The following is a 15000-nucleotide window of genomic DNA, read 5'->3' as shown; positions in this document are numbered from 1 at the left end:
TGCATGCGCTTTACCGAGAATGTCAAAACATAGCAGTTTCGCACTTGTAACGGTACAACACGCAGTATTTGGCTTGTTCATGCCGTTTTGTGTGCTTTCACAACATTTTACCTATCGCAGTTTCGTACTCGCAATAAAACAACACTATCTCGTTAGATGACGTCGTTTTTGGTGGTTTCACGACGCTACCTAGCTTAAACTAACATAACCTAACATAACCTTCGCACTTCTATCGTTAGAAAACGTTTTACTCGCTACTTTACATTGCTTTCTACAACATTACGACGGTTTCAAGCGCTTTCACATTAGATATCGCAGTTCCCAACTTGTAAAGGTGAAAAACACTGCATCTCACTAAGTGACATTGTTTATTGCGGTTTTACGACGGTTCATACCTTAACCTAACGTAACCTAACCTAACCTAACCCAACCTAACCTAACATAACCTAACCTAACCTAACCTAACCTAACCTAACCTAACCAAACCTAACCTAACGTAACCTAACCTAACCTAACCTAACCTAACGACGTTTGCAAGCGCTTTCACATTAGATATCGCAGTTCCCGACTTGTAATGGTGAAAAACACTGCATCTCACTAAGTGACATTGTTTAGTGCGGTTTTACGACGGTTCATATCTTAACCTAACCTAACATTCGTACTTGTATTGAAAAACGCTCTATTACACTGTTTCGTTCACAATTACGATATTTGCATAACCTCACAGTTTTTCACCAACTTATTGCAGTACAGAACGCTGTATCTCGCTAAATGACATTGTTCTTTAAGGTTTCACGATGCTTGCATGCGCTTTAACGAGAATATCACAATATAGCAGTTTCGCACTTGTAACGGTAGAACACGCAGTATTTGGCTTGTTCATGCCGTTTTGTGTGCTTTCACAACATTTCACCTATCGCAGTTTAATACTCGCAATAAAACAACACTATCTCTTTAGATGACGTCGTTTTTGGTAGTTTCACGACGCTACCTAGCCTAAACTAACCTAACCTAACCTAACCTTCGCACTTCTATCGTTAGAAAACGTTTTACTCGCAACTTTACAATGTTTTATACAAGATTACGATGGTTTCATGCGCTTTCACATTAGATATCGTAGTTCCCGACTTGTAATGTTGAAAAACACTACATCTCACTAAGTGACATTGTTTAATGCGGTTTTACGATGGTTGATATGTCAACCTAACCTAACATTCGCACTTGTATCTAAAGACGCTCAATTACACTGTTTCGTTCACAATTACGATATTTGCTTGACCTCACAGTTTCTCACCAACTTATTACAGTACAGAACGCTGTATCTCGCTAAATGACATCGTTCTTTAAGGTTTCACGATACTTGCATGCGCTTTACCGAGAATGTCACAACATAGCAGTTTCGCACTTGTAACGGTACAACACGCAGTATTTGGCTTGTTCATGCCGTTTTGTGTGCTTTCACAACATTTTACCTATCGCAGTTTCGTACTCGCAATAAAACAACACTATCTCGTTAGATGACGTCGTTTTTGGTGGTTTCACGACGCTACCTAGCTTAAACTAACATAACTCAACCTAACATAACCTTCGCACTTCTATCGTGAGAAAACGTTTTACTCGCTACTTTACATTGCTTTCTACAACATTTTGACGGTTTCAAGCGCTTTCACATTAGATATCGCAGTTCCCAACTTGTAAAGGTGAAAAACACTGCATCTCACTAAGTGACATTGTTTAATGCGGTTTTAGCGCGGTTCATATCTTAACCTAACCTAACCTAACCTAACCCAACCTAACCTAACCTAACCTAACCTAACCAAACCTAACCTAACGTAACCTAACCTAACCTAACCTAACCTAACCTAACGACGTTTGCAAGCGCTTTCACATTAGATATCGCAGTTCCCGACTTGTAATGGTGAAAAACACTGCATCTCACTAAGTGACATTGTTTAATGCGGTTTTACGACGGTTCATATCTTAACCTAACCTAACATTCGTACTTGTATTGAAAAACGCTTTATTACACTGTTTCGTTCACAATTAGGATATTTGCATAACCTCACAGTTTTTCACCAACTTATTGCAGTACAGAACGCTGTATCTCGCTAAATGACATTGTTCTTTAAGGTTTCACGATGCTTGCATGCGCTTTAACGAGAATATCACAATATAGCAGTTTCGCACTTGTAACGGTAGAACACGCAGTATTTGGCTTGTTCATGCCGTTTTGTGTGCTTTCACAACATTTCACCTATCGCAGTTTAATACTCGCAATAAAACAACACTATCTCTTTAGATGACGTCGTTTTTGGTAGTTTCACGACGCTACCTAGCCTAAACTAACCTAACCTAACCTAACCTTCGCACTTCTATCGTTAGAAAACGTTTTACTCGCAACTTTACAATGTTTTATACAAGATTACGATGGTTTCATGCGCTTTCACATTAGATATCGTAGTTCCCGACTTGTAATGTTGAAAAACACTACATCTCACTAAGTGACATTGTTTAATGCGGTTTTACGATGGTTGATATGTCAACCTAACCTAACATTCGCACTTGTATCTAAAGACGCTCAATTACACTGTTTCGTTCACAATTACGATATTTGCTTGACCTCACAGTTTCTCACCAACTTATTACAGTACAGAACGCTGTATCTCGCTAAATGACATCGTTCTTTAAGGTTTCACGATGCTTGCATGCGCTTTAACAAGAATATCACATTATAGCAGTTTCGCACTTGTAACGGTACAACACGCAGTATCTGGCTTGTTCAAGCCGTTTTGTGTACTTTCACAACATTTCACCTATTGCAGTTACGTACATGCAATAAAACAACACTATCTCGTTAGATGACGTCCTTTTTGGTGGTCTCACGACGCTACATAGCTTAAACTAACATAACTCAAGCTAACCTTCGCACTTCTATCGTTAGAAAACGTTTTACTCGCAACTTTACAATGTTTTCTACAAGATTACGACGGTTTCATGCGCTTTCACATTAGATATCGTAGTTCCCGACTTGTAATGTTGAAAAACACTACATCTCACTAAGTGACATTGTTTAATGCGGTTTTACGACGGTTGATATCTCAACATAACCTAACATTCGTACTTGTATCTAAATACGCTCAATTACACTGTTTCGTTCACAATTACGATATTTGCTTGACCTCACAGTTTCTCACCAACTTATTACAGTACAGAACGCTGTATCTCGCTAAATGACATCGTTCTTTTAGGTTTCACGATACTTGCATGCGCTTTACCGAGAATGTCACAACATAGCAGTTTCGCACTTGTAACGGTACAACACGCAGTATTTGGCTTGTTCATGCCGTTTTGTGTGCTTTCACAACATTTTACCTATCGCAGTTTCGTACTCGCAATAAAACAACACTATCTCGTTAGATGACGTTGTTTTTGGTAGTTTCACGACGCTACCTAGCTTAAACTAACATAACTCAACCTAACATAACCTTCGCACTTCTATCGTTAGAAAACGTTTTACTCGCTACTTTACATTGCTTTCTACAACATTACGACGGTTTCAAGCGCTTTCCCATTAGATATCACAGTTCCCAACTTGTAAAGGTGAAAAACACTGCATCTCGCTAAGTGACATTGTTTAATGCGGTTTTACGACGGTTCATACCTTAACCTAACGTAACCTAACCTAACCTAACCTAACCTTACCTAACCTAACCTAACCTAACCTAACCAACCCAACCCAACCTAACCTAACCTAACCTAACCTAAACTAACCTAACCCAACCTAACCTAACCTAACCTAACCTAACCCAACCTAACCCAACCCAACCCAACCTAACCTAACCAAAGCTAACCTAACCTAACCTAACCAAACCTAACCTAACCTAACTTAACCTAACCTAACGTAACCTAACCTAACCTAACCTATTCTAACGTAACCTAACCTAACCTGACCTAACCTAACCTAACGTAACCTAACCTAACCTAACATAACCTAACGTAACCTAACCTAACCTAACGTAACCTAACCTAACCGAACCCAACCTAACCCAACCCAACCCAACCCAACAACACCCAACCCAACCTAACCTAACCTAACCTAACCAAATTATCCTTACCTAACCTAACCTAACCTAACGTAACCTAACCTAACCTAACCTAAGGTAACCTAACCTAACCTAACCTAACCTAACCCAACCCAACCTAACCTAACCTAACCTAACCTAACCCAACTCAACCCAACCTAACCTAATCTAACCTAACCTAACCTAACCTAACCTAACCAAACCTAACCTAACCTAACCTAACCTAACCTAACGACGGTTGCAAGCGCTTTCACATTAGATATCGCAGTTCCCCACTTTTAATGGTGAAAAACACTGCATCTCACTAATTGACATTGTTTAATGCGGTTTTACGACGGTTCATATCTTAACCTAACCTAACATTCGCACTTGTATCTAAAGACGCTCAATTACACTGTTTCGTTCACAATTACGATATTTGCTTGACCTCACAGTTTCTCACCAACTTATTACAGCACAGAACGCTGTATCTCGATAAATGACATCGTTCTTTAAGGTTTCACGATACTTGCATGCGCTTTACCGAGAATATCACAATATAGCAGTTTCGCACTTGTAACGGTAGAACACGCAGTATTTGGCTTGTTCATGCCGTTTTGTGTGCTTTCACAACATTTCACCTATCGCAGTTTAATACTCGCAATAAAACAACACTATCTCGTTAGATGACGTCGTTTTTGGTGGTTTCACGACGTTACGTAGCTTAAACTAACATAACTCAACCTAACATAACCTTCGCACTTCTATCGTTAGAAAACGTTTTACTCGCTACTTTACATTGCTTTCTACAACATTACGACGGTTTCAAGCGCTTTCACATTAGATATCGCAGTTCCCAACTTGTAAAGGTGAAAAACACTGCATCTCACTAAGTGACATTGTTTAATGCGGTTTTACGACGGTTCATACCTTAACCTAACGTAACCTTACCTAACCTAACCCAACCTAACCTAACATAACCTAACCTAACCTAACCAAACCTAACCTAACGTAACCTAACCTAACCTAACCTAACCTAACCTAACCTAACGACGTTTGCAAGCGCTTTCACATTAGATATCGCAGTTCCCGACTTGTAATGATGAAAAACACTGCATCTCACTAAGTGACATTGTTTAATGCGGTTTTACGACGGTTCATATCTTAACCTAACCTAACATTCGCACTTGCATTAAAAAACGCTCTATTACACTGTTTCGTTCACAATTAGGATATTTGCATAACCTCACAGTTTTTCACCAACTTATTGCAGTACAGAACGCTGTATCTCGCTAAATGACATCGTTCTTTAAGGTTTCACGATGCTTGCATGCGCTTTAACGAGAATATCACATTATAGCAGTTTCGCACTTGTAACGGTACAACACGCAGTATCTGGCTTGTTCAAGCCGTTTTGTGTACTTTCACAACATTTCACCTATTGCAGTTTCGTACATGCAATAAAACAACACTATCTCGTTAGATGACGTCCTTTTTGGTGGTCTCACGACGCTACATAGCTTAAACTAACATAACTCAACCTAACATAACCTTCGCACTTCTATCGTTAGAAAACGTTTTACTCGCTACTTTACATTGCTTTCTACAACATTACGACGGTTTCAAGCGCTTTCACATTAGATATCACAGTTCCCAACTTGTAAAGGTGAAAACACTGCATCTCACTAAGTGACATTGTTAATTGCGGTTTTACGACGGTTCATACCTTAACCTAACGTAACCTAACCTAACCTAACCCAACCCAACCCAACCTAACCTAACCTAACCTAACCTAAACTAACCTAACCCAACCTAACCTAACCTAACCTAACCTAACCCAACCCAACCCAACCCAACCTAACCTAACCTAAGCTAACCAAACCAAACCTAACCAAACCTAACCTAACCTAACTTAACCTAACCTAACGTAACCTAACCTAACCTAACCTATTCTAACGTAACCTAACCTTACCTAACGTAACCTAACCTAACCTAACATAACCTAACCAAACCTAACCTAACCTAACTTAACCTAACCTAACGTAACCTAACCCAACCCAACCCAACCTAACCTAACCAAAGCTAACCTAACCTAACCTAACCAAACCTAACCTAACCTAACCTAACCTAACCTAACCTAACCTAACCTAACCTAACCTATTCTAACGTAACCTAACCTAACCTGACCTAACCTAACCTAACGTAACCTAACCTAACCTAACATAACCTAACGTAACCTAACCTAACCTAACGTAACCTAACCTAACCGAACCCAACCTAACCCAACCCAACCCAACCCAACAACACCCAACCCAACCTAACCTAACCTAACCTAACCAAATTATCCTTACCTAACCTAACCTAACCTAACGTAACCTAACCTAACCTAACCTAAGGTAACCTAACCTAACCTAACCTAACCTAACCCAACCCAACCTAACCTAACCTAACCTAACCTAACCCAACTCAACCCAACCTAACCTAATCTAACCTAACCTAACCTAACCTAACCTAACCAAACCTAACCTAACCTAACCTAACCTAACCTAACGACGGTTGCAAGCGCTTTCACATTAGATATCGCAGTTCCCCACTTTTAATGGTGAAAAACACTGCATCTCACTAATTGACATTGTTTAATGCGGTTTTACGACGGTTCATATCTTAACCTAACCTAACATTCGCACTTGTATCTAAAGACGCTCAATTACACTGTTTCGTTCACAATTACGATATTTGCTTGACCTCACAGTTTCTCACCAACTTATTACAGCACAGAACGCTGTATCTCGATAAATGACATCGTTCTTTAAGGTTTCACGATACTTGCATGCGCTTTACCGAGAATATCACAATATAGCAGTTTCGCACTTGTAACGGTAGAACACGCAGTATTTGGCTTGTTCATGCCGTTTTGTGTGCTTTCACAACATTTCACCTATCGCAGTTTAATACTCGCAATAAAACAACACTATCTCGTTAGATGACGTCGTTTTTGGTGGTTTCACGACGTTACGTAGCTTAAACTAACATAACTCAACCTAACATAACCTTCGCACTTCTATCGTTAGAAAACGTTTTACTCGCTACTTTACATTGCTTTCTACAACATTACGACGGTTTCAAGCGCTTTCACATTAGATATCGCAGTTCCCAACTTGTAAAGGTGAAAAACACTGCATCTCACTAAGTGACATTGTTTAATGCGGTTTTACGACGGTTCATACCTTAACCTAACGTAACCTTACCTAACCTAACCCAACCTAACCTAACATAACCTAACCTAACCTAACCAAACCTAACCTAACGTAACCTAACCTAACCTAACCTAACCTAACCTAACCTAACGACGTTTGCAAGCGCTTTCACATTAGATATCGCAGTTCCCGACTTGTAATGATGAAAAACACTGCATCTCACTAAGTGACATTGTTTAATGCGGTTTTACGACGGTTCATATCTTAACCTAACCTAACATTCGCACTTGCATTAAAAAACGCTCTATTACACTGTTTCGTTCACAATTAGGATATTTGCATAACCTCACAGTTTTTCACCAACTTATTGCAGTACAGAACGCTGTATCTCGCTAAATGACATCGTTCTTTAAGGTTTCACGATGCTTGCATGCGCTTTAACGAGAATATCACATTATAGCAGTTTCGCACTTGTAACGGTACAACACGCAGTATCTGGCTTGTTCAAGCCGTTTTGTGTACTTTCACAACATTTCACCTATTGCAGTTTCGTACATGCAATAAAACAACACTATCTCGTTAGATGACGTCCTTTTTGGTGGTCTCACGACGCTACATAGCTTAAACTAACATAACTCAACCTAACATAACCTTCGCACTTCTATCGTTAGAAAACGTTTTACTCGCTACTTTACATTGCTTTCTACAACATTACGACGGTTTCAAGCGCTTTCACATTAGATATCACAGTTCCCAACTTGTAAAGGTGAAAACACTGCATCTCACTAAGTGACATTGTTAATTGCGGTTTTACGACGGTTCATACCTTAACCTAACGTAACCTAACCTAACCTAACCCAACCCAACCCAACCTAACCTAACCTAACCTAACCTAAACTAACCTAACCCAACCTAACCTAACCTAACCTAACCTAACCCAACCCAACCCAACCCAACCTAACCTAACCTAAGCTAACCAAACCAAACCTAACCAAACCTAACCTAACCTAACTTAACCTAACCTAACGTAACCTAACCTAACCTAACCTATTCTAACGTAACCTAACCTTACCTAACGTAACCTAACCTAACCTAACATAACCTAACCTAACCTAACCTAACGTAACCTAACCTAACCTAACCCAGCCTAACCCAACCCAACCCAACCCAACAACACCCAACCCAACAACACCCAACCCAACCTAACCTAACCTAACCTTACCTAACCTAACCAAATTATCCTTACCTAACCTAACCTAACCTAACCTAACCTAACCTACCCTAACGTAACCTAACCTAACCTAACCTAACCTAACCCAACCTAACCTAACCTAACCTAACCTAACCTAACCCAACTCAACCCAACCTAACCTAATCTAACCTAACCTAACCTAACCTAACAAAACCTAACCTAACCTAACCTAACGACGGTTGCAAGCGCTTTCACATTAGTTATCGCAGTTCCCGACTTTTAATGGTGAAAAACACTGCATCTCACTAATTGACATTGTTTAATGCGGTTTTACGACGGTTCATATCTTGACCTAACCTAACATTCGCACTTGTATCTAAAAACGCTTTATTACACTGTTTTGTTCACAATTACGATATTTGCATAACCTCACAGTTTTTCACCAACTTATTGCAGTACAGAACGTTGTATCTCGCTAAATGACATATTTCTTTAAGGTTTCACGATGCTTGCATGCGCTTTAACGAGAATATCACAATATAGCAGTTTCGCACTTGTAACGGTAGAACACGCAGTATTTGGCTTGTTCATGCCATTTTGTGTGCTTTCACAACATTTCACCTATCGCAGTTTAATACTCGCTATAAAACAACACTATCTCGTTAGATGACGTCGTTTTTGGTAGTTTCACGACGCTACCAAGCTTAAACTAACCTAACCTAACCTTCGCACTTCTATCGTTAGAAAACGTTTTACTCGCAACTTTACAATGTTTTCTACAAGATTACGACGGTTTCATGCGCTTTCACATTAGATATCGTAGTTCCCGACTTGTAATGTTGAAAAACACTACATCTCACTAAGTGACATTGTTTAATGCGGTTTTACGACGGTTGATATGTCAACCTAACCTAACATTCGCACTTGTATCTAAAGACGCTCAATTACACTGTTTCGTTCACAATTACGATATTTGCTTGACCTCACAGTTTCTCACCAACTTATTACAGTACAGAACGCTGTATCTCGCTAAATGACATCGTTCTTTAAGGTTTCACGATACTTGCATGCGCTTTACCGAGAATGTCAAAACATAGCAGTTTCGCACTTGTAACGGTACAACACGCAGTATTTGGCTTGTTCATGCCGTTTTGTGTGCTTTCACAACATTTTACCTATCGCAGTTTCGTACTCGCAATAAAACAACACTATCTCGTTAGATGACGTCGTTTTTGGTGGTTTCACGACGCTACCTAGCTTAAACTAACATAACCTAACATAACCTTCGCACTTCTATCGTTAGAAAACGTTTTACTCGCTACTTTACATTGCTTTCTACAACATTACGACGGTTTCAAGCGCTTTCACATTAGATATCGCAGTTCCCAACTTGTAAAGGTGAAAAACACTGCATCTCACTAAGTGACATTGTTTATTGCGGTTTTACGACGGTTCATACCTTAACCTAACGTAACCTAACCTAACCTAACCCAACCTAACCTAACATAACCTAACCTAACCTAACCTAACCTAACCTAACCTAACCAAACCTAACCTAACGTAACCTAACCTAACCTAACCTAACCTAACGACGTTTGCAAGCGCTTTCACATTAGATATCGCAGTTCCCGACTTGTAATGGTGAAAAACACTGCATCTCACTAAGTGACATTGTTTAGTGCGGTTTTACGACGGTTCATATCTTAACCTAACCTAACATTCGTACTTGTATTGAAAAACGCTCTATTACACTGTTTCGTTCACAATTACAATATTTGCATAACCTCACAGTTTTTCACCAACTTATTGCAGTACAGAACGCTGTATCTCGCTAAATGACATTGTTCTTTAAGGTTTCACGATGCTTGCATGCGCTTTAACGAGAATATCACAATATAGCAGTTTCGCACTTGTAACGGTAGAACACGCAGTATTTGGCTTGTTCATGCCGTTTTGTGTGCTTTCACAACATTTCACCTATCGCAGTTTAATACTCGCAATAAAACAACACTATCTCTTTAGATGACGTCGTTTTTGGTAGTTTCACGACGCTACCTAGCCTAAACTAACCTAACCTAACCTAACCTTCGCACTTCTATCGTTAGAAAACGTTTTACTCGCAACTTTACAATGTTTTATACAAGATTACGATGGTTTCATGCGCTTTCACATTAGATATCGTAGTTCCCGACTTGTAATGTTGAAAAACACTACATCTCACTAAGTGACATTGTTTAATGCGGTTTTACGATGGTTGATATGTCAACCTAACCTAACATTCGCACTTGTATCTAAAGACGCTCAATTACACTGTTTCGTTCACAATTACGATATTTGCTTGACCTCACAGTTTCTCACCAACTTATTACAGTACAGAACGCTGTATCTCGCTAAATGACATCGTTCTTTAAGGTTTCACGATACTTGCATGCGCTTTACCGAGAATGTCACAACATAGCAGTTTCGCACTTGTAACGGTACAACACGCAGTATTTGGCTTGTTCATGCCGTTTTGTGTGCTTTCACAACATTTTACCTATCGCAGTTTCGTACTCGCAATAAAACAACACTATCTCGTTAGATGACGTCGTTTTTGGTGGTTTCACGACGCTACCTAGCTTAAACTAACATAACTCAACCTAACATAACCTTCGCACTTCTATCGTGAGAAAACGTTTTACTCGCTACTTTACATTGCTTTCTACAACATTTTGACGGTTTCAAGCGCTTTCACATTAGATATCGCAGTTCCCAACTTGTAAAGGTGAAAAACACTGCATCTCACTAAGTGACATTGTTTAATGCGGTTTTAGCGCGGTTCATATCTTAACCTAACCTAACCTAACCTAACCCAACCTAACCTAACCTAACCTAACCTAACCAAACCTAACCTAACGTAACCTAACCTAACCTAACCTAACCTAACCTAACGACGTTTGCAAGCGCTTTCACATTAGATATCGCAGTTCCCGACTTGTAATGGTGAAAAACACTGCATCTCACTAAGTGACATTGTTTAATGCGGTTTTACGACGGTTCATATCTTAACCTAACCTAACATTCGTACTTGTATTGAAAAACGCTTTATTACACTGTTTCGTTCACAATTAGGATATTTGCATAACCTCACAGTTTTTCACCAACTTATTGCAGTACAGAACGCTGTATCTCGCTAAAGGACATCGTTCTTTAAGGTTTCACGATGCTTGCATGCGCTTTAACAAGAATATCACATTATAGCAGTTTCGCACTTGTAACGGTACAACACGCAGTATCTGGCTTGTTCAAGCCGTTTTGTGTACTTTCACAACATTTCACCTATTGCAGTTACGTACATGCAATAAAACAACACTATCTCGTTAGATGACGTCCTTTTTGGTGGTCTCACGACGCTACATAGCTTAAACTAACATAACTCAAGCTAACCTTCGCACTTCTATCGTTAGAAAACGTTTTACTCGCAACTTTACAATGTTTTCTACAAGATTACGACGGTTTCATGCGCTTTCACATTAGATATCGTAGTTCCCGACTTGTAATGTTGAAAAACACTACATCTCACTAAGTGACATTGTTTAATGCGGTTTTACGACGGTTGATATCTCAACATAACCTAACATTCGTACTTGTATCTAAATACGCTCAATTACACTGTTTCGTTCACAATTACGATATTTGCTTGACCTCACAGTTTCTCACCAACTTATTACAGTACAGAACGCTGTATCTCGCTAAATGACATCGTTCTTTTAGGTTTCACGATACTTGCATGCGCTTTACCGAGAATGTCACAACATAGCAGTTTCGCACTTGTAACGGTACAACACGCAGTATTTGGCTTGTTCATGCCGTTTTGTGTGCTTTCACAACATTTTACCTATCGCAGTTTCGTACTCGCAATAAAACAACACTATCTCGTTAGATGACGTTGTTTTTGGTAGTTTCACGACGCTACCTAGCTTAAACTAACATAACTCAACCTAACATAACCTTCGCACTTCTATCGTTAGAAAACGTTTTACTCGCTACTTTACATTGCTTTCTACAACATTACGACGGTTTCAAGCGCTTTCCCATTAGATATCACAGTTCCCAACTTGTAAAGGTGAAAAACACTGCATCTCGCTAAGTGACATTGTTTAATGCGGTTTTACGACGGTTCATACCTTAACCTAACGTAACCTAACCTAACCTAACCTAACCTTACCTAACCTAACCTAACCTAACCTAACCAACCCAACCCAACCTAACCTAACCTAACCTAACCTAAACTAACCTAACCCAACCTAACCTAACCTAACCTAACCTAACCTAACCCAACCTAACCCAACCCAACCCAACCTAACCTAACCAAAGCTAACCTAACCTAACCTAACCAAACCTAACCTAACCTAACTTAACCTAACCTAACGTAACCTAACCTAACCTAACCTATTCTAACGTAACCTAACCTAACCTGACCTAACCTAACCTAACGTAACCTAACCTAACCTAACATAACCTAACGTAACCTAACCTAACCTAACGTAACCTAACCTAACCGAACCCAACCTAACCCAACCCAACCCAACCCAACAACACCCAACCCAACCTAACCTAACCTAACCTAACCAAATTATCCTTACCTAACCTAACCTAACCTAACGTAACCTAACCTAACCTAACCTAACCTAACGTAACCTAACCTAACCTAACCTAACCTAACCCAACCCAACCTAACCTAACCTAACCTAACCTAACCCAACTCAACCCAACCTAACCTAATCTAACCTAACCTAACCTAACCTAACCTAACCAAACCTAACCTAACCTAACCTAACCTAACCTAACCTAACGACGGTTGCAAGCGCTTTCACATTAGATATCGCAGTTCCCCACTTTTAATGGTGAAAAACACTGCATCTCACTAATTGACATTGTTTAATGCGGTTTTACGACGGTTCATATCTTAACCTAACCTAACATTCGCACTTGTATCTAAAAACGCTCTATTACACTGTTTTGTTCACAATTACGATATTTGCATAACCTCACAGTTTTTCACCAACTTATTGCAGTACAGAACGCTGTATCTCGCTAAATGACATTGTTCTTTAAGGTTTCACGATGCTTGCATGCGCTTTAACGAGAATATCACAATATAGCAGTTTCGCACTTGTAACGGTAGAACACGCAGTATTTGGCTTGTTCATGCCGTTTTGTGTGCTTTCACAACATTTCACCTATCGCAGTTTAATACTCGCTATAAAACAACACTATCTCGTTAGATGACGTCGTTTTTGGTAGTTTCACGACGCTACCTAGCTTAAACTAACCTAACCTAACCTAACCTTCGCACTTCTATCGTTAGAAAACGTTTTACTCGCAACTTTACAATGTTTTCTACAAGATTACGACGGTTTCATGCGCTTTCACATTAGATATCGTAGTTCCCTACTTGTAATGTTGAAAAACACTACATCTCACTAAGTGACATTGTTTAATGCGGTTTTACGACGGTTGATATATCAACCTAACCTAACATTCGCACTTGTATCTAAAGACGCTCAATTACACTGTTTCGTTCACAATTACGATATTTGCTTGACCTCACAGTTTCTCACCAACTTATTACAGTACAGAACGCTGTATCTCGCTAAATGACATCGTTCTTTAAGGTTTCGCGATACTTGCATGCGCTTTACCGAGAATATCACAATATAGCAGTTTCGCACTTGTAACGGTAGAACACGCAGTATTTGGCTTGTTCATGCCGTTTTGTGTGCTTTCACAACATTTCACCTATCGCAGTTTAATACTCGCAATAAAACAACACTATCTCGTTAGATGACGTCGTTTTTGGTGGTTTCACGACGCTACGTAGCTTAAACTAACATAACTCAACCTAACATAACCTTCGCACTTCTATCGTTAGAAAACGTTTTACTCGCTACTTTACATTGCTTTCTACAACATTACGACGGTTTCAAGCGCTTTCACATTAGATATCGCAGTTCCCAACTTGTAAAGGTGAAAAACACTGCATCTCACTAAGTGACATTGTTTAATGCGGTTTTACGACGGTTCATACCTTAACCTAACGTAACCTAACCTAACCTAACCCAACCTAACCTAACATAACCTAACCTAACCTAACCTAACCAAACCTAACCTAACGTAACCTAACCTAACCTAACCTAACCTAACCTAACCTTACCTAACCTAACCTAACCTAACCTAACCCAACCCAACCCAACCTAACCTAACCTAACCTAACCTAAACTAACCTAACCCAACCTAACCTAACCTAACCTAACCCAACCCAACCCAACCCAACCTAACCTAACCTAAGCTAACCTAACCAAACCTAACCTAACCTAACTTAACCTAACCTAACGTAACCTATCCTTCCTGAAAATGTATGCGCAGGCGAACAAGGACAAAGAAAGGAATACAAACTGGCGCAATCTAACAACTGATTTATTAATCGAAAAACATTGACTCTTTTTAACCCTCGGAACAGCGCTCCCTGGTGACCTAAAAAAAAAAAAAAAAAAAAAAAAAAAAACAC

General features: G+C 39.5%; 1 protein-coding gene across 1 annotated transcript in view; it reads right to left on the bottom strand.

Annotated features, from left to right (window-relative positions):
- Positions 1 to 14888: 14888 nt before the first annotated feature.
- Positions 14889 to 15000, bottom strand: part of LOC142793678 (uncharacterized) — a 2634-nt gene continuing 2522 nt past the window's right edge. The window contains exon 2 of the mRNA XM_075885796.1: positions 14889 to 14966. Coding sequence (XP_075741911.1) covers positions 14937 to 14966 — 30 coding nt within the window. The 3' untranslated portion in view covers positions 14889 to 14936. The remainder of the gene's footprint in view (positions 14967 to 15000) is intronic.

This window comes from Rhipicephalus microplus, unplaced genomic scaffold (genome assembly GCF_043290135.1).
Source record: "Rhipicephalus microplus isolate Deutch F79 unplaced genomic scaffold, USDA_Rmic scaffold_318, whole genome shotgun sequence".
Classification (NCBI taxonomy): Eukaryota; Metazoa; Arthropoda; class Arachnida; order Ixodida; family Ixodidae; genus Rhipicephalus; species Rhipicephalus microplus.
This window is presented reverse-complemented; position numbering and strand designations above follow the sequence as displayed.